We start from the raw sequence: 21,107 nt of genomic DNA, 5'->3' as shown, positions 1-21,107 counted from the left end.
GATTTCACCTGTATTACACAAATTTGCAGTTACAATCAGTTCCTTTTGAAGAATATTTTATGTATATGTCAAACACCTGTAAACAACTTATATTTAAAATAAGATGGGGGGCTGGCCGGGTGATGGACACGGGGGAGGTTATGTGCTATGGTGAGTGTGTGAATTGTGTAAGACTGATGAATCACAGACCTGTACCCCTGAAACAAATAGTACATTATATGTTAATTTAAAAAAAATGAGTATATGTGGGTGGCTACATATACTGGGTGGTTCAGTGGGTTAAGGGTCTGCCTTCAGCTCAGGTCATGATCCCAAGGTCCTGGGATCAAACCCTGTGTTGGGCTCTCTGCTCAGTGGGGAGCCTGCTTCTCCCTCTCCCTCTGCTCCTACCCTTCTCCCCAACCACTTGTGTGCTCATTCTCGTTCTCTCTCTCAACTAAATAATTAAATAAACTCTTTTAAAAAATAAAATAAGGATATATGTATAATATAATCTGAAAAAACACAAAAATACATTAACACATTTTAACCAAGACTGATTGTTCCTCTAAGCAACAAAAAACTATTTAGTTAATAATAGCAAATCATAAACCTTCATTAATTTTGTACACAGGGCCTAGAAGTTTAACTTTTGTTAAAACAAATCAAGTTGTATGTTTACAATCAAATCACATTAGGCTTTGAAAAGAAAAATATCAGTCTCTAATGTGTTTATATGATCCCCATGTACAAAAGACAAAGACCATTTTCTGGCATTTATCAAAAAGCCTTGAATAGAGTAATAAAAAAAAGTAAAATTCAGTATCCTCTTACGTTGTTGTTTGTTGTTTTCTTTGTATCCCTAGAGACGCAGGCCGTGGGAGCTCAGTAAATGTTTGTCGAGTTGATGTTTGTAAGCCTAGCAGGTCCTGTGTTTGATACAATGGTAGGTGTACAATCTATGAGAAGTGCTTGTGAGAGATGCTTTTAGATAAGTAAGTGGTAGCAAAGGGAAAATGACTCCAGGATGAGGAATTGGACTATATCTTACAGATGCTATTTTAACAGTGGATTGACATAATCCATTCCCTTTGTTAGAAGATCATTCAGACCATATGAAAGGTGAACTTTCATATGGGAGGGAGGAAACCCACCAGCCAGATCCTAGTTTAAAAAGTTGACAAAATAATCCAAGTGAAGAATAATGAGAGTCTTCACCACAGATGATAGATTTGTGCTCTGCATCTAATCCCTACAAAAAGATTTTTTGGTTTGTTTTTTTTGTATATGTGCCTTGTATGTGAGTCTGAGTTTTACCTTGATTTGCTGTTGCAATAGACTGGACGGCTACATATATATGTAACTTTCTTAAGGGACTACGTTTATCAAAAGAAATTTCTTAGTGGAGGCAAAATGCTTCCCATAGTGTTCACTAAGTATGTGTTCAGTATATGGAGAAAGAGAGAGAACAAGAGAAAATATCATAAGAAATTCTCAACTCAGGTATTGCTCACTTCCAGCGCAGAGGAAGGAATTAAGAAATTTGATATGAATCAGAGGATTATAGCTGAACAACATCTGTCCCAGAGTTCTCCTAGGGAGTTTATGGAGAAGTTGGAAATCTCAAAACTAAATTCAGATTCTCTTGCACCTAGAATTCCCGATGTGGTTGAGGTTCTACCAGTCAGATGCACTTGTGTGAGACAGGTTGAAGCTGAGCTGAATGGAGGGCTGGGCCAAGCGCAGCATGTGGGGCAACCAAAATGCTGGTCTCTCCGGCAGGCTCAGAGTGACTGTGGTGGTAGTTTCCAGATCAGAATGCATCAGCTGACGTGGTGGGATTCTAACACCAACAATTTGGGCAATGGCTTTCTGATCCTGTGACTTGCTGAACGAGGACCTTTGAGCAGCTGGTTTATGCTTTTGTTTAGGGATCCTTCTTAGAGACCAGGGTAAGAACCCACTTCTATCCCCTTCTAGCTGTCTTGTAGCACCAAATTCCATAACTTCATCTTTTTGCCTAAAAGACTATGATGTCATTTCCAACTCAACTCTAATACAAGGGACTATTATTTCCGAGCATCATTACAAAAAGTTAGTCACCACTGGAATGCAGTGGAATTTTACTGCCCTTCTGTTAAAGAGGAGAATCAGAAAGACAGTTTCATTAAGAAGGGGACAACTGTGTTTTGGGGCCAAGAAACCACTTTTTAACTTCACATATGTCTTCACAGTCACTTATGTGTGATTTTTGGCTATCATTCATTAGAACATATAAATTGGGTGTTTATTTGCTGATATGCAAAGACACTAAAAGATCATTATTTTAAGCTTACATTTTTGAGAAGTTTGAAAGCATTCACAGTTGTGTTATTATCTTAACGTGCTTTACTATTTCTTTGCTTTAGTAGTTCTACTAATATCACCATGCACCGTACTTTTAGTATTGAGGAAATAGTCCAAGTTGTAAATCATCTAGGTAAATGTTTTTGACTAGCTACTCCAAAAAAAGTCTTTCTGATTATTTTACCCAGAACTATTACTCTCTATGGAACAATTTAGTTCCATTCCTTGTCACTTGGTGTATGTTGCCATAAACTATTAGTTTATGTTTATCTATAAGTTACTTCCTAAGTAGACTGTACCTGCCTTGGAATAAAGAACTGTGCTTTAGAGTTGAAGATAGTGTGAATTTTTTCAATGGAGTGTGAGGTCAAAATCTTTTAAAGCAAGCCTCCAGCCTATTGGCTAACAAAATGTTTAATTTCATTCATTGTCAGGTCTTTCTCCTGGACACCCCCAGAGCTATTGGAGACACTCAGACAATCTAAGCTTCTCAGAAACTCTCCTGGCTTTAATCTCCATGTCACTAACTTCCTGGGGCCTTTATTGTGTTCTGTTTTATGTGTCCTGTGCCAAGTTTGGGAAGGAACACATAAGCCATTCTTACCGATTTTCAGTACCCATGCCTTCTCACTACTGTACACACATCCCAAAGCAGTTCTCCATTTTAGAGTGCCATGCGCAAACTATCCTCGTCTCTGCCCTCCCTTCATTTTAGGGGAAGCCCTTACCTTCCTTCCTTCCTGCCAAGTAGGCTCTTGAAGTCTCAAAGAACTAGCTCCTAATCCCTCTTACTCTAGGCAAATCTAGCAAGACGGTAAAATGATCACTAATGGTAGAACACAGAGAAATCTTTGTCATCAGCAGGCTCAGGTCATGATCCCAGGGTCCTGGGATCGAGTCCCACATCGGGCTCTCTGCTCAGCAGGGAGCCTGCTTCCCTTCCTCTCTCTCTCTGCCTGCCTCTCTGCCTACTTGGGATCTCTTTCTGTCAAATAAATGAATAAAAATCTTAAAAAAAAAAAAAGGAAATTCCAAAGGAAGCTAGCATGGTCATATGGAGAAACAGCATGTTATATTCCTACAAATTGGTGTTAAGTGAAAAATTAGCTTAAGTAAATTTAGATTAACAAATTATTGGTAAATTAAAGTTTTATAATACTTGGTAAGGCTTCAAGTTGCATTAGGAAGCTCAAGGCTGAAAGGAAAACACTACTGTAAAAGTGATTTCACCTGTATTACACAAATTTGCAGTTACAATCAGTTCCTTTTGAAGAATATTTTATGTATATGTCAAACACCTGTAAACAACTTATATTTAAAATAAGATGGGGGGCTGGCCGGGTGATGGACACGGGGGAGGTTATGTGCTATGGTGAGTGTGTGAATTGTGTAAGACTGATGAATCACAGACCTGTACCCCTGAAACAAATAGTACATTATATGTTAATTTAAAAAAAATGAGTATATGTGGGTGGCTACATATACTGGGTGGTTCAGTGGGTTAAGGGTCTGCCTTCAGCTCAGGTCATGATCCCAAGGTCCTGGGATCAAACCCTGTGTTGGGCTCTCTGCTCAGTGGGGAGCCTGCTTCTCCCTCTCCCTCTGCTCCTACCCTTCTCCCCAACCACTTGTGTGCTCATTCTCGTTCTCTCTCTCAACTAAATAATTAAATAAACTCTTTTAAAAAATAAAATAAGGATATATGTATAATATAATCTGAAAAAACACAAAAATACATTAACACATTTTAACCAAGACTGATTGTTCCTCTAAGCAACAAAAAACTATTTAGTTAATAATAGCAAATCATAAACCTTCATTAATTTTGTACACAGGGCCTAGAAGTTTAACTTTTGTTAAAACAAATCAAGTTGTATGTTTACAATCAAATCACATTAGGCTTTGAAAAGAAAAATATCAGTCTCTAATGTGTTTATATGATCCCCATGTACAAAAGACAAAGACCATTTTCTGGCATTTATCAAAAAGCCTTGAATAGAGTAATAAAAAAAAGTAAAATTCAGTATCCTCTTACGTTGTTGTTTGTTGTTTTCTTTGTATCCCTAGAGACGCAGGCCGTGGGAGCTCAGTAAATGTTTGTCGAGTTGATGTTTGTAAGCCTAGCAGGTCCTGTGTTTGATACAATGGTAGGTGTACAATCTATGAGAAGTGCTTGTGAGAGATGCTTTTAGATAAGTAAGTGGTAGCAAAGGGAAAATGACTCCAGGATGAGGAATTGGACTATATCTTACAGATGCTATTTTAACAGTGGATTGACATAATCCATTCCCTTTGTTAGAAGATCATTCAGACCATATGAAAGGTGAACTTTCATATGGGAGGGAGGAAACCCACCAGCCAGATCCTAGTTTAAAAAGTTGACAAAATAATCCAAGTGAAGAATAATGAGAGTCTTCACCACAGATGATAGATTTGTGCTCTGCATCTAATCCCTACAAAAAGATTTTTTGGTTTGTTTTTTTTGTATATGTGCCTTGTATGTGAGTCTGAGTTTTACCTTGATTTGCTGTTGCAATAGACTGGACGGCTACATATATATGTAACTTTCTTAAGGGACTACGTTTATCAAAAGAAATTTCTTAGTGGAGGCAAAATGCTTCCCATAGTGTTCACTAAGTATGTGTTCAGTATATGGAGAAAGAGAGAGAACAAGAGAAAATATCATAAGAAATTCTCAACTCAGGTATTGCTCACTTCCAGCGCAGAGGAAGGAATTAAGAAATTTGATATGAATCAGAGGATTATAGCTGAACAACATCTGTCCCAGAGTTCTCCTAGGGAGTTTATGGAGAAGTTGGAAATCTCAAAACTAAATTCAGATTCTCTTGCACCTAGAATTCCCGATGTGGTTGAGGTTCTACCAGTCAGATGCACTTGTGTGAGACAGGTTGAAGCTGAGCTGAATGGAGGGCTGGGCCAAGCGCAGCATGTGGGGCAACCAAAATGCTGGTCTCTCCGGCAGGCTCAGAGTGACTGTGGTGGTAGTTTCCAGATCAGAATGCATCAGCTGACGTGGTGGGATTCTAACACCAACAATTTGGGCAATGGCTTTCTGATCCTGTGACTTGCTGAACGAGGACCTTTGAGCAGCTGGTTTATGCTTTTGTTTAGGGATCCTTCTTAGAGACCAGGGTAAGAACCCACTTCTATCCCCTTCTAGCTGTCTTGTAGCACCAAATTCCATAACTTCATCTTTTTGCCTAAAAGACTATGATGTCATTTCCAACTCAACTCTAATACAAGGGACTATTATTTCCGAGCATCATTACAAAAAGTTAGTCACCACTGGAATGCAGTGGAATTTTACTGCCCTTCTGTTAAAGAGGAGAATCAGAAAGACAGTTTCATTAAGAAGGGGACAACTGTGTTTTGGGGCCAAGAAACCACTTTTTAACTTCACATATGTCTTCACAGTCACTTATGTGTGATTTTTGGCTATCATTCATTAGAACATATAAATTGGGTGTTTATTTGCTGATATGCAAAGACACTAAAAGATCATTATTTTAAGCTTACATTTTTGAGAAGTTTGAAAGCATTCACAGTTGTGTTATTATCTTAACGTGCTTTACTATTTCTTTGCTTTAGTAGTTCTACTAATATCACCATGCACCGTACTTTTAGTATTGAGGAAATAGTCCAAGTTGTAAATCATCTAGGTAAATGTTTTTGACTAGCTACTCCAAAAAAAGTCTTTCTGATTATTTTACCCAGAACTATTACTCTCTATGGAACAATTTAGTTCCATTCCTTGTCACTTGGTGTATGTTGCCATAAACTATTAGTTTATGTTTATCTATAAGTTACTTCCTAAGTAGACTGTACCTGCCTTGGAATAAAGAACTGTGCTTTAGAGTTGAAGATAGTGTGAATTTTTTCAATGGAGTGTGAGGTCAAAATCTTTTAAAGCAAGCCTCCAGCCTATTGGCTAACAAAATGTTTAATTTCATTCATTGTCAGGTCTTTCTCCTGGACACCCCCAGAGCTATTGGAGACACTCAGACAATCTAAGCTTCTCAGAAACTCTCCTGGCTTTAATCTCCATGTCACTAACTTCCTGGGGCCTTTATTGTGTTCTGTTTTATGTGTCCTGTGCCAAGTTTGGGAAGGAACACATAAGCCATTCTTACCGATTTTCAGTACCCATGCCTTCTCACTACTGTACACACATCCCAAAGCAGTTCTCCATTTTAGAGTGCCATGCGCAAACTATCCTCGTCTCTGCCCTCCCTTCATTTTAGGGGAAGCCCTTACCTTCCTTCCTTCCTGCCAAGTAGGCTCTTGAAGTCTCAAAGAACTAGCTCCTAATCCCTCTTACTCTAGGCAAATCTAGCAAGACGGTAAAATGATCACTAATGGTAGAACACAGAGAAATCTTTGTCATCAGCACAGTACTTCATTTATTTCTCTTTTGTGTTTTTCCTTCCTCCATCCCCAAAGTGGTCAGAAGCTAGAAGACAATTCCACCTTTCTTCCTGGTTATTCTTTTCAAAGTCTAGTAATAGCTAGTCTTAATAGCCTAGACTTTGAAAGGTCTAGACTTTGACCATTCTGGGGATGGAGGAAGGAAAAACACAAAAGAGAAATAAATGAAGTACTGGGCCAATGACAAAGATTTCTCTGTGTTCTACCATTACTGGTCATTTTAGCATCTTGCTGTGTGCCTTATTTATAGTAAGTAATCAACAAATACTTATTAGTAGGTAAGAATGTCATTAGTGATTTTCTGTTTAAATTATTTTGCATGTATAGAATGATGTTTTTAGATATTTAGAGAATAATATTTAGATTTTTAAGTATTCATCTTTATTTCCTTCAAATATGTGCCATTAATTACCCAAACATCCTGTTTACAACTGCAATCTTGGTATTTCTTGAGTGCACAGATGTTAAAATAATGCAATGATTATTACACAGTGAAACAGTGGGGGGAAAAAAATCACATCCTGGGAGAAAATCAAGGTTTCTGTATTGGTGCTTTTTTTAATAGTATTTTACATATTTTTTAACACTCCCATTTTCTATCTAGGTAATTTAAACCTGAGATTTGTGATCATATATATTATCAACCTTACTAATCAATAAGAATATAGTGTTAATTCTAAAATTAAAATATACAATTAAATTTCACAAAAAAGATTTTACATTTGCAGCCTTGCATTTACTGACATTTACTGGCATTTATAATACTGTACAATAAAATATGTATTTCCATTTATTATTCATAATAGGACACTGTCACATATTTGATATGGATTAAAGCATTAAAACATCAGATACAAAAAATAAATATGCTGTTTATGGTTTCACTACCAATATCCTGATTCCAAAAGCAAAATTTATTATAAGGACAACATCCTGACAGAGTGAGATATCAGAGCAATGTAAGGGGAATACAAATTGAGAAAAGGGCATTAAGGTTGATTTTTAAGAGACAGTTCAGTAGAGCACTGCAGAAGGCTACAGAGTAAGTAGATTTTGAAGAAGTGAGAGTAATAAATGCTGTACCTTCCTCCTTCCCTCCCTTCTTCCCTCCCTTCATTCCATCCTTTTTTCCTTTTATAGTGTCTGCTGATAAAAAGGAACACAGTAGGAAATAAGTTAGAGAGGTTGACAGGGACTTTGGTTGGACTTTCTCTTTCAGGGAAGAACAAGGGAGTTCCACCAGTAAGGAGAGGAAGAAGCCTACGAAGAAAGAGAGTTGAAGATGTAAGAGAGCTCTGGGCTGAGAAACAGCGTGATTTTCCCTCCCAATTCTCCCCCTGTGGCCGTGTCCAAACCAGTAATATAAACATGGACTGTTGCCAAAACCAGGAAGGAATTTTTAAATATACATGAGAGGAGGATACAAATGTGTAGAGGCCACTAAAGGGTAGCCTCCAGGAGGATGTGAGTCCCGGTAGAGTTTGGAGTGATGCTTGTGTGAATGACCTCACCAGCTGTGGGGAGAAGCACTAATCACAAGAAAGAAGTCATGTTCGGAAGTACTAATAGTATATGGTTAAATATACTCTGAGTGACCAAATAAAATGCTATGAGATTGTGGCAGAGTAAGTTTTCTTCTCAATGGTCAGGGTCCTGCACATATGTATTGTATAAAAGGCCCCTTTTGATAGGGGCCTATAGGATGAACAAAAGTCTTTTATGTTTGAATTTTTAAAGAACAATGAATTTTCAAACAATCATACCTCATTATAAAGCATATACTAAATCAGATATCAACTGGTCCAAGGGCCCAATCTGGTACTTTCTGTTTTGGTGATAAAGTTTTATTGGAACTTCGCCACACTTAATATGCTTATTATTTACATATTGTCTATGCTACTTTCATGCTACTGTGGCATTAAGTAGTTGCAAAAGAGACTATATGGCCCGCAAAGTCTAACATATTTACAGTCTGGCCTTTTACTGGAAAGTTTGCCAACACCCATACTAAATCACATGCTGTATTACAAAGTGAGTTTATAGGGAAACTTTTCTCTTAGCCTAACTCTCTCATTTATATTTACTTAAATAAATTTGATTTGCTGGTTCTCACAATAAATATTTACTCATGCACTCCCTCTCTGCTTACAGTTTGTATCTGTTTCTTTGATTAGAGATATTTCCTTGCTCCCACTCCTTAGTAATTATTTTCTTTAATAGAAGGCTTAAGATTTCCAATGCTATTTTGTAAGGTTGCTTTTGAAATAATAGATATCCACAGCTATTTTCTACCAATTTGAGCCTAGATTGATGGTACTTAGAGCATAAAAAATCTAATGTACCAAATAACCTCACTCTTTAAGTCAATCAGGTGTTCTTTCATTCATTAAATAAAGTATCACTATTTCTTTCTATGAACTGAAATTAGCTAGCCTTTAAATTGGGAAGGGCTTCAGATTCTAAACTACTTCATTTCCTAGTGCAAGTATGTTTATTTTAATTATGGGAATTAAATAGGAGAAATGTCAGTTGGCAAAGCAGGAAAGGGATTTCAGAATTTTTAAAGTAATCATTGAAATTCTGCTCAGGAGCTGTTGACGTTAAAAGAAAAATATAATGAAGGGGCGCCTGGGTGGCTCAGTGGGTTGGGCCGCTGCCTTCGGCTCGGGTCATGATCCCAGGTCCTGGGTTCAAGCCCCACGTCGGGCTTTCTGCTCAGCAGGGAGCCTGCTTCCTCCTCTCTCTCTGCCTGCTTCTCTGCCTACTTGTGATTTCTCTCTGTCAAATAAATAAATAAAATCTTTAAAAAAAAAAAAAAAAAAAAAGAAAAATATAATGAAATCCCAGTACTTCAAACACTAGAGTCCTAACACCTAACTTACTTGATTCTGTTTCTAGGGAATACCAGGTCCCACAGTTACCTCAGGTATAGAGAATCAAGCTAACTGCCTGCATTAACAGTAGCATGTGTGTGTCCTCTGGGTCCTAGGGAACAGTCACAGTCACACTCGCTCAGGTACACAGATGATTTCCCAGGAGTCTCTTCTTTGTTGTGATGGCCAATGGCTGTTGGCTAGTCCTGGGACAACTCTCTCAGTTCTCTTGTATGAAACTAAGGCATCCTTTCACTGGGGATTCACTGGATGTCACAATGTTCTGTACAGAACAGCAAACAGTTTCTATTTGTATCAATTTAAGATTGAGGGATTTGGGCTGATGGGGAGGGGAGGAGACTTGAATCCTATTAAGTGTGATCATTCTTATGGGAAATGGTTTGCCTCAACAAATTTTGTTGCACTCATTAAATAAAGACTGATAACTACTTTCATACATATAACCCGAGAGAGATCAAGCAAATTTGGGGTATGTAAAAATCTGAATATTTTGCAAGGTGTGGTTTAGAACTTTTCATGTGATGTGGAAAGATTAGTGAGCTCAATTATAATATAAAGTAACATTTTATATACTGTATGAAATCAGACACTTGATATTGAATATATAAATAGTCTCCAAGAATAGAAGTAAAGGAAGATATTTTATGGAAGACAGATTACATAGCATTGTAGTTTAAAACAGTATTTTTCCAAGTATACATCATGTTCAAATGGTGCGCCTTAAAATCAAGTTACTGTGACAAACTTTTTTAAATTGTAATCAGTATTAAACTTAAAATAGAATGAAAGAAAATATACCAGAGTACATCATCTATAATTAGGCTAAGTATTTTATATAACTTTTGCTTCAGTTGTATTCTACATGAGTGTAATTGTAAAGCGTTGAGTTCCACAGTCCAAATACTTGGAAAGCTGCTTGTCTAAAAGAAGGAGAGTCATGGAGTAGATCCATGAATCCCACTGTTGGGACCAGATAGGGGTTATATACAGTCTATTTATATGTGGTTCATTGCTAGTAAGCAAAATTGGGACTAATGGAATACACGCAAATACATTTTTTACCATTGGAAGTAAGAGTAGTGGAAAAAATTGCTTTGTGTGTTTTGATTTCGTTTAAACAGCTGCACTGCTATTCTGTTAGGAAGAATTGTTTTTGTTTTTTGTCTCCTGTCATTTACTTAGTTTGCTACCATTTTCTCTTTTGCCCAGGAGATTGCATCAACAATTTGAAAGCTATAAAGAGCAAGTGAGAAAAATAGGGGAAGAAGCGCGGCGTTACCAGGGAGAGCACAAAGACGATGCTCCGACTTGCGGAATCTGTCATAAAACCAAGTTTGCCGATGGGTGTGGCCATCTCTGCTCCTATTGCCGCACCAAGTTCTGCGCCCGCTGTGGAGGCCGTGTGTCACTGCGATCCAACAACGTGAGTGTTCCCTGAGTGTGCGAGGCCCTCTGAATGCGGGTAAACAGCAGTGCCCCCTCCCCTCCCCCAAGCAGAAAACACACAGAAAGTAGCCCTGGGCATAAATATACGGATTAAGGTATCCTTTTCCCATTTTCTGTGTCTTTCATAAAGTTGGTAGTAGTGGAGTAGTGATGAAAATAATTCATAAAAAGATAACTTTCAGATGTATCTTAATAAATGATTCCCATTAAAACCTCTTTTAATATGATAAAATGATTATCTATGGCAGTAAATTTATTTTCTGAAGAATGTGGTAAGTGTAGATATAGTATCATGAGTTACAAAACTCTTGCAAGTTGTTATGGCCGGTTCTTCTCATAAAAAGGGAAGAAAACCTTTCAGTTTCCGCATCATTTGTTTCAGATTGAATGAAGGTAAAATGTAAGGTAAACTATGTGGCATTACATCTAACCCAAGATAAGATATGTAAAGCCATGATTAGTTCCTAGAGAGTAATTTCCTATTGTTGTCATGGTAAAGTAATGTAGCACTAAGTTTCTCTAATGGAAATTATTTGGATACTTAAAGAATATGTCAAGATACACTTTTTTAAATTGGGCTGATTTTTGCACTTATTTTCTTCTCTACGAGATGTAGTCTCACTGATGCAATTTCCTTGTTTGGCTTAAATAAGAGCTGGTCTTGTGTTATGCAGAGCTTTAAATATATACAATTTTTGAGGCATTCAGATGCTCATTTAAAAGGCTAAATATGATTATTTATGAAGTACCAGAAAAATTCTAATAGTTTAGAATACATTTTAATGTACTTCATTATATTCCTTATCTTAGTATGATAGAATTATTTATGGGTATGTCTGGGTGAGTTTTCTTTGATATAGGTCTGCAGAGTAATACAAAACAGTTAAAATTATCATAAACCTAAAGAATTCCCAGTGTTTCTCTAAATAATTTCCTATATTATTTAATCATGTATGCAATTTAACATAGTACAAAGTTATATTTAAAAATAACACAGAAGGTTTAAGTGCTCCTGATATTTTCCTAATTGAGAAAATCACAGTTAAAATCAAAATCAATCTCCCTGTTAACACTGTATTCATTGGTCGTGTATTTGAATTGCAAGTAGGGTTTTCTAAAAACCTCTTCCAGTGGAATTAAGATATTCAGTAAAATAGATATATCTTCTATTTTAAGGTGAGCCCACTATTATCTTTGTGGCCTTGGAAGATAATTAACTTCTCTGAACAACAGCTTCTTTATCTATGAAACTGGATTGTAATAATTGTTGTCTATGTTTATTATGATAATTAAAATCTAGGTCTTTGTGTCACATATTTAATTTTTCTTTAGGTGCCATTTTGATGATGACCAAATAAGTTTTCCTCTTTTCCTGCTAAAAGTTCTTTAATAAATTATCGTATGTGATGTTAAAGCCTTTTTAAAACAACCTGGGGTTAAAAGAGCGTCTGGCACATAAAAAGGTGCACAAGACCTATTTGTTAGTTTTCTCTTCTTTGCTGCTCTCAAATGCACTATTTTGAAATGAATGACACCTGGGAATGATAGTCAAAATATTTAACATACCATTTGGTGTAGGGGTACTGTCCAAGAAATGCTGACTCAGCACTTCTCTTGAATGTTTTTAACTTCCCCTTATATGATTACGGTAAGCCAGTGACAATGCAGTTAACTATTGGTATATTAAAATTACTTGGGTGAAACTCATATTTAAAGAAAATTGAGCTAAGAGGTACCTCTGCTTTGGAGTAGTCTCCCAAGCCTAATGTGCCTTCAAGATTTAAGAAACCCATCCAATTTGGAAAAAATGTTCAGAACAACAAAATAAAAGAAAGCACTGCTTTAATATTAGGCATAAGTCAAAAATATTGTATGAATAGATTGTATTGGTTTTTCCTATAATATTGGAAATGTTAAAATGTATCATACAAATAAATACTGCTTGTGGAATAATTTCTGGCTCTAACAGTTAACATCTTTTTCTCTCATTTTTATTTCTTACAGATATTTCCCATTCTTAGATTTTCCAAATTATAACTATAAATATTTTAACAGTAATTTGAGAAAATTATTCACATAATTTTATGCATTTTAATAAAATGTCTTTTCAGTAATAGGAAGACTAAATATAATAGTGAATTAGGATTTCTTTCTGAATAATGTTTTAAATATAGATGCAATAATCCAAGTTCTAAAAATTTTGGAAATTATAGTGCCCAATTTTTGTTTCTGCTCTAGCAGGATCTGTATATGTGCGTTTTCAATGAAAGCTTGAACAATGAGCATTTTGGGGAAAGGTAAACATTTACTTTTTAAAATACCTGTGTTTTAACACTTTAAAAATAATATATGATCTTTTTCTTAAAATCTGTTTACTAATATATGCCTTATTTTTGTTTTTCCTCTTTTCTTTTTCCCCTTTTTCCTCTGCTTCCTTGGATGCTTTCCCAAAGGAGGACAAAGTGGTTAGAATCCATGCTTTCTTTTCTATCATTTGTTATTATAATGTTGTAAACTTTATTAAGTGAATGTTTCACCTAGTCTTGTTAGTCACTATAATTTCACAAAGAAATTATATGCTAGGAAAAAGTCGTTCTTAGTTCTCATGGAAAAAAAATAAATAAAATGAACATCTAGGAGCATTGCAGAGTTTTATATTAATAGGTAAATCTGGGTAGTTTGAGTTCATGGGAACAGTGATATTTTAATATAATTTCAATCATTATGAACCAATCTGTCCTCTCAGCTTTCTGAGTTTTGGTGATGATTCCATCTGCAATAAGGAATAAACTCAGTGGGACAATAGACTCCAATAGGTTGTACCTTTCTCAGCACTCAGTAGATGCATAGGCAGGTGATTTGCAATTTTAGTGCAGAAGGAATTGAATGTACTGATTAAGTGGCAAGAAAGAACCAAATTATAATCAAAAGCTCAAAATAAAAAGATTTTTCTATAGAACACAAGTGGCAGAGTTGTCCTATTGAACCACATTTTGCCCATTTTTTCCCTCTCTCCTGCATAGAAATCCCTCCCTAGGGTAGGGAAAGGTAACTTTTCACTCTTACCAGCTATACGTACCACAGAGGCTGAACTTAACAAAGACAGGATCCGAGCAGAACCTTTAGTCAACCTGTCTTTTGTAAACAAACTGTATGGTTTCATGTGGTGTAAATTACAATTTCCTCAAAGCTCAGTAATTTCCCAATATGAGACTGAGGCAATGAATATTTTGGGTTCAATATATCAACTCAGCTGCCTTTGTTCAACTGTTTTAAAGTTTAAATGATGCGCTGTAGTGCATACATATAGCAAGTATGACATAAAACTGAACATTAATCTGTCTTTTTAATCTTGTTGCTAATATTTGTTTATCAGTTTTTTTTTTCTTGGAGAAAGAAATCAGGTTGAAAATTATATAGGATAATTTGTTTTCACTAAACGTGTTTGCCTGTACCGTTGGTGGCATATGAGATCATCCTAGGGGCTACTGTTTTAATGCATTAATGTACTGTATTAGAAAAAATATAGAACTAGAATATCACACTTCTGGTTTCATGAATATTACTTTGAGTGAGTCTGCATTTCAAATGTAGATAATTTTACATTCCTTTAAAGAATAAACATTTAAGTAGACAATAATGCTGGTGCCTTATAGACCTGGTAGTATAAGACTGCTGGGGCTCCTCTAGGGCTGGCCAGACTCATTGTCCCTTTTTGGCAGCACTTCCCATAATGGTAGGTTATTTGTGCTTATTATGATTACTGACTGTGTAATGAGAATTCAGGTGCATTTTGTGGTTCTCAGGCTGAAAATGGAGTGGAAAGACCTATACGATATAATCACTTTCAGTTATTTTCTTTATTTTAATTAAAATGCTCAGATCTACCACTTATTTTTAAGTACTTTGTCATAATTTCATTAAAATCTTTTTTTAGCTTACTGAAGTTGTTCAAGGAATTGCCTTTCTAGTCCAAGGAAACTGAAACCAGATTTTGTTTTAGTTGTGCTAAAGAGAATAACTAAATAGTAAACAAAGTGCTTGATGGTTTTTTCCTTATTCCTCTGAACTCTTTTGGTTTTGGTAAAGAAATTATAATTTATAGGTGTGTATGAATTGGTGTGAGTGGAAAAGAAAGAGGAATAAGGGTGAATAAAACTTTTCTAAAAGCAATCTACATCTTGATCAATATAATGAATTCTGCTTAGTCTGTTAAATTGGTGAATAAATATGACTAAAATACTAATGCGAATGATAGGAAGACCTAAGGATATCTATAGCTGACATATAAATATGTCTTTTATTAAGTCCAGCAAAAAGTATTAATGATCATAATTTTTGCAGGTTGACAGGATTTTATTTTAAAACTTCACTCTTAGCCTAAATCACCTCTCATAATTACTTGAAGGATTGTGTACTTGCTTATAAGGAAAATGGCCATCATAATCACTTTGCAACTGACACATGTAATAGCTTATAATAGGAGAGTATTTTGTATAAGTGCATACTCTCATAGATAAGATTATAGTTATTTATTTCACTGAAAGCCCTCTTCCATACCTAAATATATAGGGATAGTGCAAAATTCTCCACAGTCTGTTTAAATTGCTTTCGATTTTCTTTTCTACTCTCTAATTTATGCTGGAGTGTGGAATTTAGGTAACTCCTTTGATAATATGAACACTTTGCTCTTGGTAAATCAGCTTTCTTGAATCCTCCGGGGGATTTCCCATAAATTTTCATCAATATTTCTGCTTTGGTTGGGTGAGTGGGATTGTTTTACAAATATAGCAACTAAAAATGAACTTGCCACACTTCTGGTTAATCTTTATATTCACCAAAAATGTCAGGTTTTATAAGCTAAGAGTGTTTTATAGTAAATGTCACCAATAGCATGAAAGACAGAACTCTACCATTTTCTCATCCTTTCCAAATCTGAAAGCTGCACTTGCCTACCTTTTAAACATAATGTTTTAAAAAATGCTTTTATATATTAAGATAATAATTAGCGAGGTACTATGTTTGCAGAGTCATGATTTTTTAAGCTGGTTTCTTACAGCTTTTCATTAGCATTTGTGTTTAGAAATCATGATAAATGATATGTTCGTTAAGAAGTATGTTTTTGTAGAAAAAAGTTTATAAAAGGTAGGGTTTGGATAGAACAGGGCAGTGGCAACAGAGTTTGGAACTGGCCTTATCATCAAGTGCTATCTTTGGGATAATTGGTTCTTAATAGCATAAAGAATCTTGCCCTCAGGACTCTGATCTTCAATACCAAAATGATGATTTTTTTTTTCTATTACTGGGGATAGATAAAAACAAGAAAATTTATAAAATTAACTGTATTAAAAATGATTTGCATGATTATATTAAGTATTTATTTTTAGCATAAAAGAAATCTTCTAAGAGTTTTCCAAATTTAGTCCGTAGCATGACAAAGCATATGATCATAAGTTTCAACCTTCATTCACTCTTTTGTAAAAGTGAATGTTAGAGTTTGCCTGGGCTCACTTTCCTGTTCGTTCTTTCTTTCTTTCTTTCTTTCTTTCTTTCTTTCTTTCTTTCTTCCTTTCTTTCTTTCTTTCTTCAGATGCTTTGATAATGGCTTTTTCTGCAACAAGGTTCTCTTAGAGAGTCTTCCCAGAAAGATAATATAGGCCTAAATTAAAGTTCTAAAATGTAGACATATAGACAAACATATCAACAAGGAAATGTTAGGCTGTATCAAGAGGAAAGCTTTCATTAAGCAATTTAGTTGATTAGATTTCTCAAGGTATTTCTTAATGTGTTGTGCTTATCCTATAGGGGAATAATACATCAAGTTGTAAAAACTATTGTGTTAGGGGCACCTGAGTGGCTCACTTGGGTAAGCGTCTGACTTTGGCTTAGGTCATGATCCCAGGGTCCTGGGATGAAGTCCCACATCAGGCTCCCTGCTCCATGGGGAGCCTGCTTCTCCCTCTGCCTCTGCCTCACTCTCTGTCTCTCATGAATAAATAAATAAAATATTTTTTATTATTTTATTTTATTATTTAAAGATTTTATTTATTTATTTGACAGAGAACACATGTGAGTGAGCACACAAGCAGGAGGAGCAGCAGAGGGAGTGGGAGAAGCAGGCTCCCCACTGAAGAGGAAGCCATATGTAGGTCTGGATCCCAAGACTCTAGGATCACCACCTGAGCCAAAGGCAGACACTTAACCACTTAACTAAGCCACCCAGATGCCCCATAAATAAAATCTTTTTAAAAAAAGAATAACTGTTGTCTTAGATAATTCAGAAAGTTGTAAGTTTTTTTAATTCTAAATTTGTTTTAGGAAACTGTTACACAATTTTTCAAGGGTACAGATTTTTTTTTTTTTCAGTGAGTGTGGAGCCCAGTGTGGGGCTTGAACTCAAAATCCTGAGATCAAGACCTGAGCTGAGATCGAGTCAAACACTTAACCTAATGAGGACACCCTTTGGGGCATGGAATCTTAATTTCTTACACTTAGCATTACTAATGTTTGCTAATATTCAGTAATCATTAGGAATTTTGTAGTCCTGGCTTTGCTCCATCCCAAAATCATTATTTAATGCATAAATATGTAAATTGATTTATATTAATTATATAAATATATATAAAATATATATATTATAATTCTTGTTTCAGGGAATTACAATTTCACAAATCAATGTTAAATACAGACGCATAGTAGGACAAAGGGAGTTCCACTAGAGTATAGAAAAAGATTGTCCCTTGTACTATAAGGGAAAGGGGTGTGGTAGAAACAATTTTCACAAAGCTAAAGACTAAACCATGGGCGAACTCCCTGGTTTTTGTAAACACAAGTTGTCAAATTTCTTGTCTATATACTTAAATATATAAACTTAATGTATATACTTAAATATATATATATTATGTATATATACACATATATATTATATACTTAAATATATAAACTTAAATATATACTTGCTTATATACTTAAAAGTTGAGTTACTGAGTCATTGAATAGTTCTGTGGTTAACATTTTGAAGAACTGACAAACTTTTCCCTAACAGCAGCACAGCAATGTGTAAGGGTTCCAGTTTTTCCACACTCATCAATACTGGCTATTCTCTGTTTGTTTTTTGTTTGTTTGTTTTTTTAAGCTATCATGTTTCATGTGAAGTGATGTAGTTATCTCATGGTGATTTTTATGAAACTGTTTTTAAGTGAAGATTATTAAACTGGTTTGATAGCTTCAAAGATTCACTTTGATTATGTGGATTTTTATTCTCACATAAAAATGCTTCCAAGTTGGCAATTTCTTGAGAAAGTTTTTTTTTCTTAAATGGCTAGGATATTCCAAGTATTAGAAGTTCAGTTTCTTTTTTCTCAAGGGATTCTTTATGTCCCTTATGTTAGAATTAAGTAAGTACTTACTAATATGTATGAATCAGAACAGGAGCTCTATTAAATTTAAGATACCTTAGAATCTAATATCTATCTGTCTAGACTAACTATCCCTAGGGTACACACAAGTAAGAGATTTTTTTTTTTATTGCCAGTTGAAAAGACTGTTTTTTAAATATGCAGAAAGAACTAGCAGCTTCAGCAGATTTACCACTCAGACATAGGTCCAAAATTAACAGCCAAACTGAAGCCCAGAATGAAAAGGACTTCTTTGTCAACAAGATATTTTCAAGTTATTTTCTTGACTGATGTGAGATTTTAGTAGCATGTAAACAGAAAGGCATAAAGACAAAGTAAGAAGATTGTCCATCATCCGCCACCCAACTTTCATTATATCCCTGATGTCTGCCTTCCAACAGATTTCATTAACAAATAGATTCCCTAATATTGCTACCAGTAGCAAGGAGTATAGTATTAGTCACAAACAAAGCCTATTTTTGTCTGGTATTAGTAAAACGGCTCTAGATCTCTGTGGTTGCTGTTTACATGGTATATCTTTTGACATTTTTTTAATTTTATCTACTTTTATCTTTGAATCTAACTTGTGTCTCATATTAATAGCATATACTTAGGTCCTATTTATTTATTTATTTATTTCAAAGACAGTCTGACAATCTCTGCCTTGTGTTTGGATTTTTAATTCATTCATCTTTAATGTTATTATCAACATGATTATATTTGCCTCTTATTTCCCTTTTTTTATATTTCATTTTTTGTTCCTCCATTCCTCCTTTACTGCTTTCTTCTGCATTAAACAGGTATTTCCTAGTCCTGTTTTAATTATTTCAGTGATTTTTTTCAATATATTTTCTGAGTTATTTTCTTAGTGGCTCTAGGGTTTTCCAAAGTACCTCTTAACTTACACGAATCTACTTTCACACTACCTTATTTACAGTAACAGATATCAATATTAATTCAATATTGCTCAGTTCTCCTATCTCCTTTTTTGTACTATTACTTTAATAAATTTTATGTCTATATATGTTAAAAATGTAGTAATTCATTTTTATAATTTATTACTTTATATAATTATATAAACTTATGTATTTTAATGAAGCTGAGAGAAGAAATAAGAGAAGTATATATTTATAGGATTTGTTATATAATATTCTTATTTACTATTTTTGATTTTCTTCATTTCTTCCTGTGGATTCAAGTTACCATCTGGTGTCCTTTCTTAGCCCAATGCAACATTACTTTCACCCACTTTGTGCTGTTATTGCCAAGTATATTTGATTTCCATATGTTGCAGGTTTAACAATACTAGTATATTAATATTGTTTTATATTATTTTTAAAATCACTTAAGATAAAGAAGAAGAAATATGAAATACTACTTTTATAATTACCTATATAATTTTCTTTATCAGTTTTTTGTTTTTTCCTGTGAGTTCATATTATTGTCTAGTGTCACTTCCAGCTTTAACAGTTTCCTTTAGTATTTCTTTAAAGTGAGTCTTCTATACTCGCTTTATACTGAATGCTGAATACTATCAGCTTTTGTTTATCTAGGAATGCCTTTATTTCCCCTTCAGTGTTTGAAAGTTAGTTTTGCTAGATGTAAGAATCTTGGTTGGCAGCTTGTTTTACTTCTTTCAGCACTTCAGATATATCATCCCAGTGTCTTAGACCTCCACTGTTCTTAATGGAAGTCAGTTGTTAATCTTATTAAGTATCTCATGTACATGACCAGTTATTCTCTTGCTACTTTCAAGCATTTATCTTTCCCAGATTTCAACATTTATTATCATGTGTATATGTCTGGTTATGGATCTCTTTGTGTTCCTCCCAGTTTGGTTCATTGAGTTTGTGGTTGTAGTTTAATGTTTTCCACCACATGGAAGTTTTTCAGCCTTTATTGTTTTGATTTTTTTTTTTTTCTGTCTCTTCTCTCCTTCTGATGGCCACTCCTATTATACATATGTTGGTGCACCTAATGGTAGTTCACATCTCTCTGAGGTTCTGAACATTTTTAAGTTTCTCTCTTTTTTCATCAGATTGCATAATCACTATTGATCTACCTTTAAGTTCACTGATTCTTTTTTCTGCCACTTTAAATCTAATGTTCAGCCCCTGTAGGGAATTTTTTAAATCTTGGTTATTATACTTTTCAATTCCAGAATCATTTTGGTTTTTAATAATTTATATGTCTTAATATATCTTCTTTATCTGATGACACATTGTTAGAATTCCCTTGATTCTTTGAGCGTGTTGGTAATAGCTCATTTAATGTTTTCAATATTTCAAACATCTGGGTTCTCTCAAAGGAGGGTTCTGTTGCCTGTTTTTGTTTTGTTTTTCTTCTGTTAATGAGTCACACATTACTGTTTCTTTGCGTGTCTCTTAATTTATAGTTCATTACTGGTCATTTCTGATAACACATTGTAGCAAATCTGTGTGTGATCCCTGTCCCCACTCCTGGGGCTTTTTGTTTGTTTGCTTTCTTCATTATTTGTTTAATGAGTTGGCAGTACTATTTCAGTAAGACCTGTTTTCCCTGAAGTGTGTAACCTCTTATATTAGCACACATGGACACAGCTTTGGAAATGTACACATCA

General features: G+C 34.9%; 1 protein-coding gene across 2 annotated transcripts in view; it reads left to right on the top strand.

The window, feature by feature from the left end:
* LOC111152143 (regulating synaptic membrane exocytosis 1) overlaps positions 1–21,107 on the top strand; it is a 498,025-nt gene that overhangs the window by 192,686 nt on the left and 284,232 nt on the right. For both annotated transcript variants that reach the window (XM_022510447.1, XM_022510446.1), the window contains exons 3-4: positions 10,875–11,088; positions 13,565–13,576. In XM_022510447.1, coding sequence (XP_022366155.1) covers positions 10,875–11,088; positions 13,565–13,576 — 226 coding nt within the window. The remainder of the gene's footprint in view (positions 1–10,874; positions 11,089–13,564; positions 13,577–21,107) is intronic.

The sequence above is a fragment of the Enhydra lutris genome, unplaced genomic scaffold, assembly GCF_002288905.1.
Source record: "Enhydra lutris kenyoni isolate GAN:26980312 unplaced genomic scaffold, ASM228890v2 scaffoldscaffold28, whole genome shotgun sequence".
NCBI classification, from domain to species: Eukaryota; Metazoa; Chordata; class Mammalia; order Carnivora; family Mustelidae; genus Enhydra; species Enhydra lutris.
This window is presented reverse-complemented; position numbering and strand designations above follow the sequence as displayed.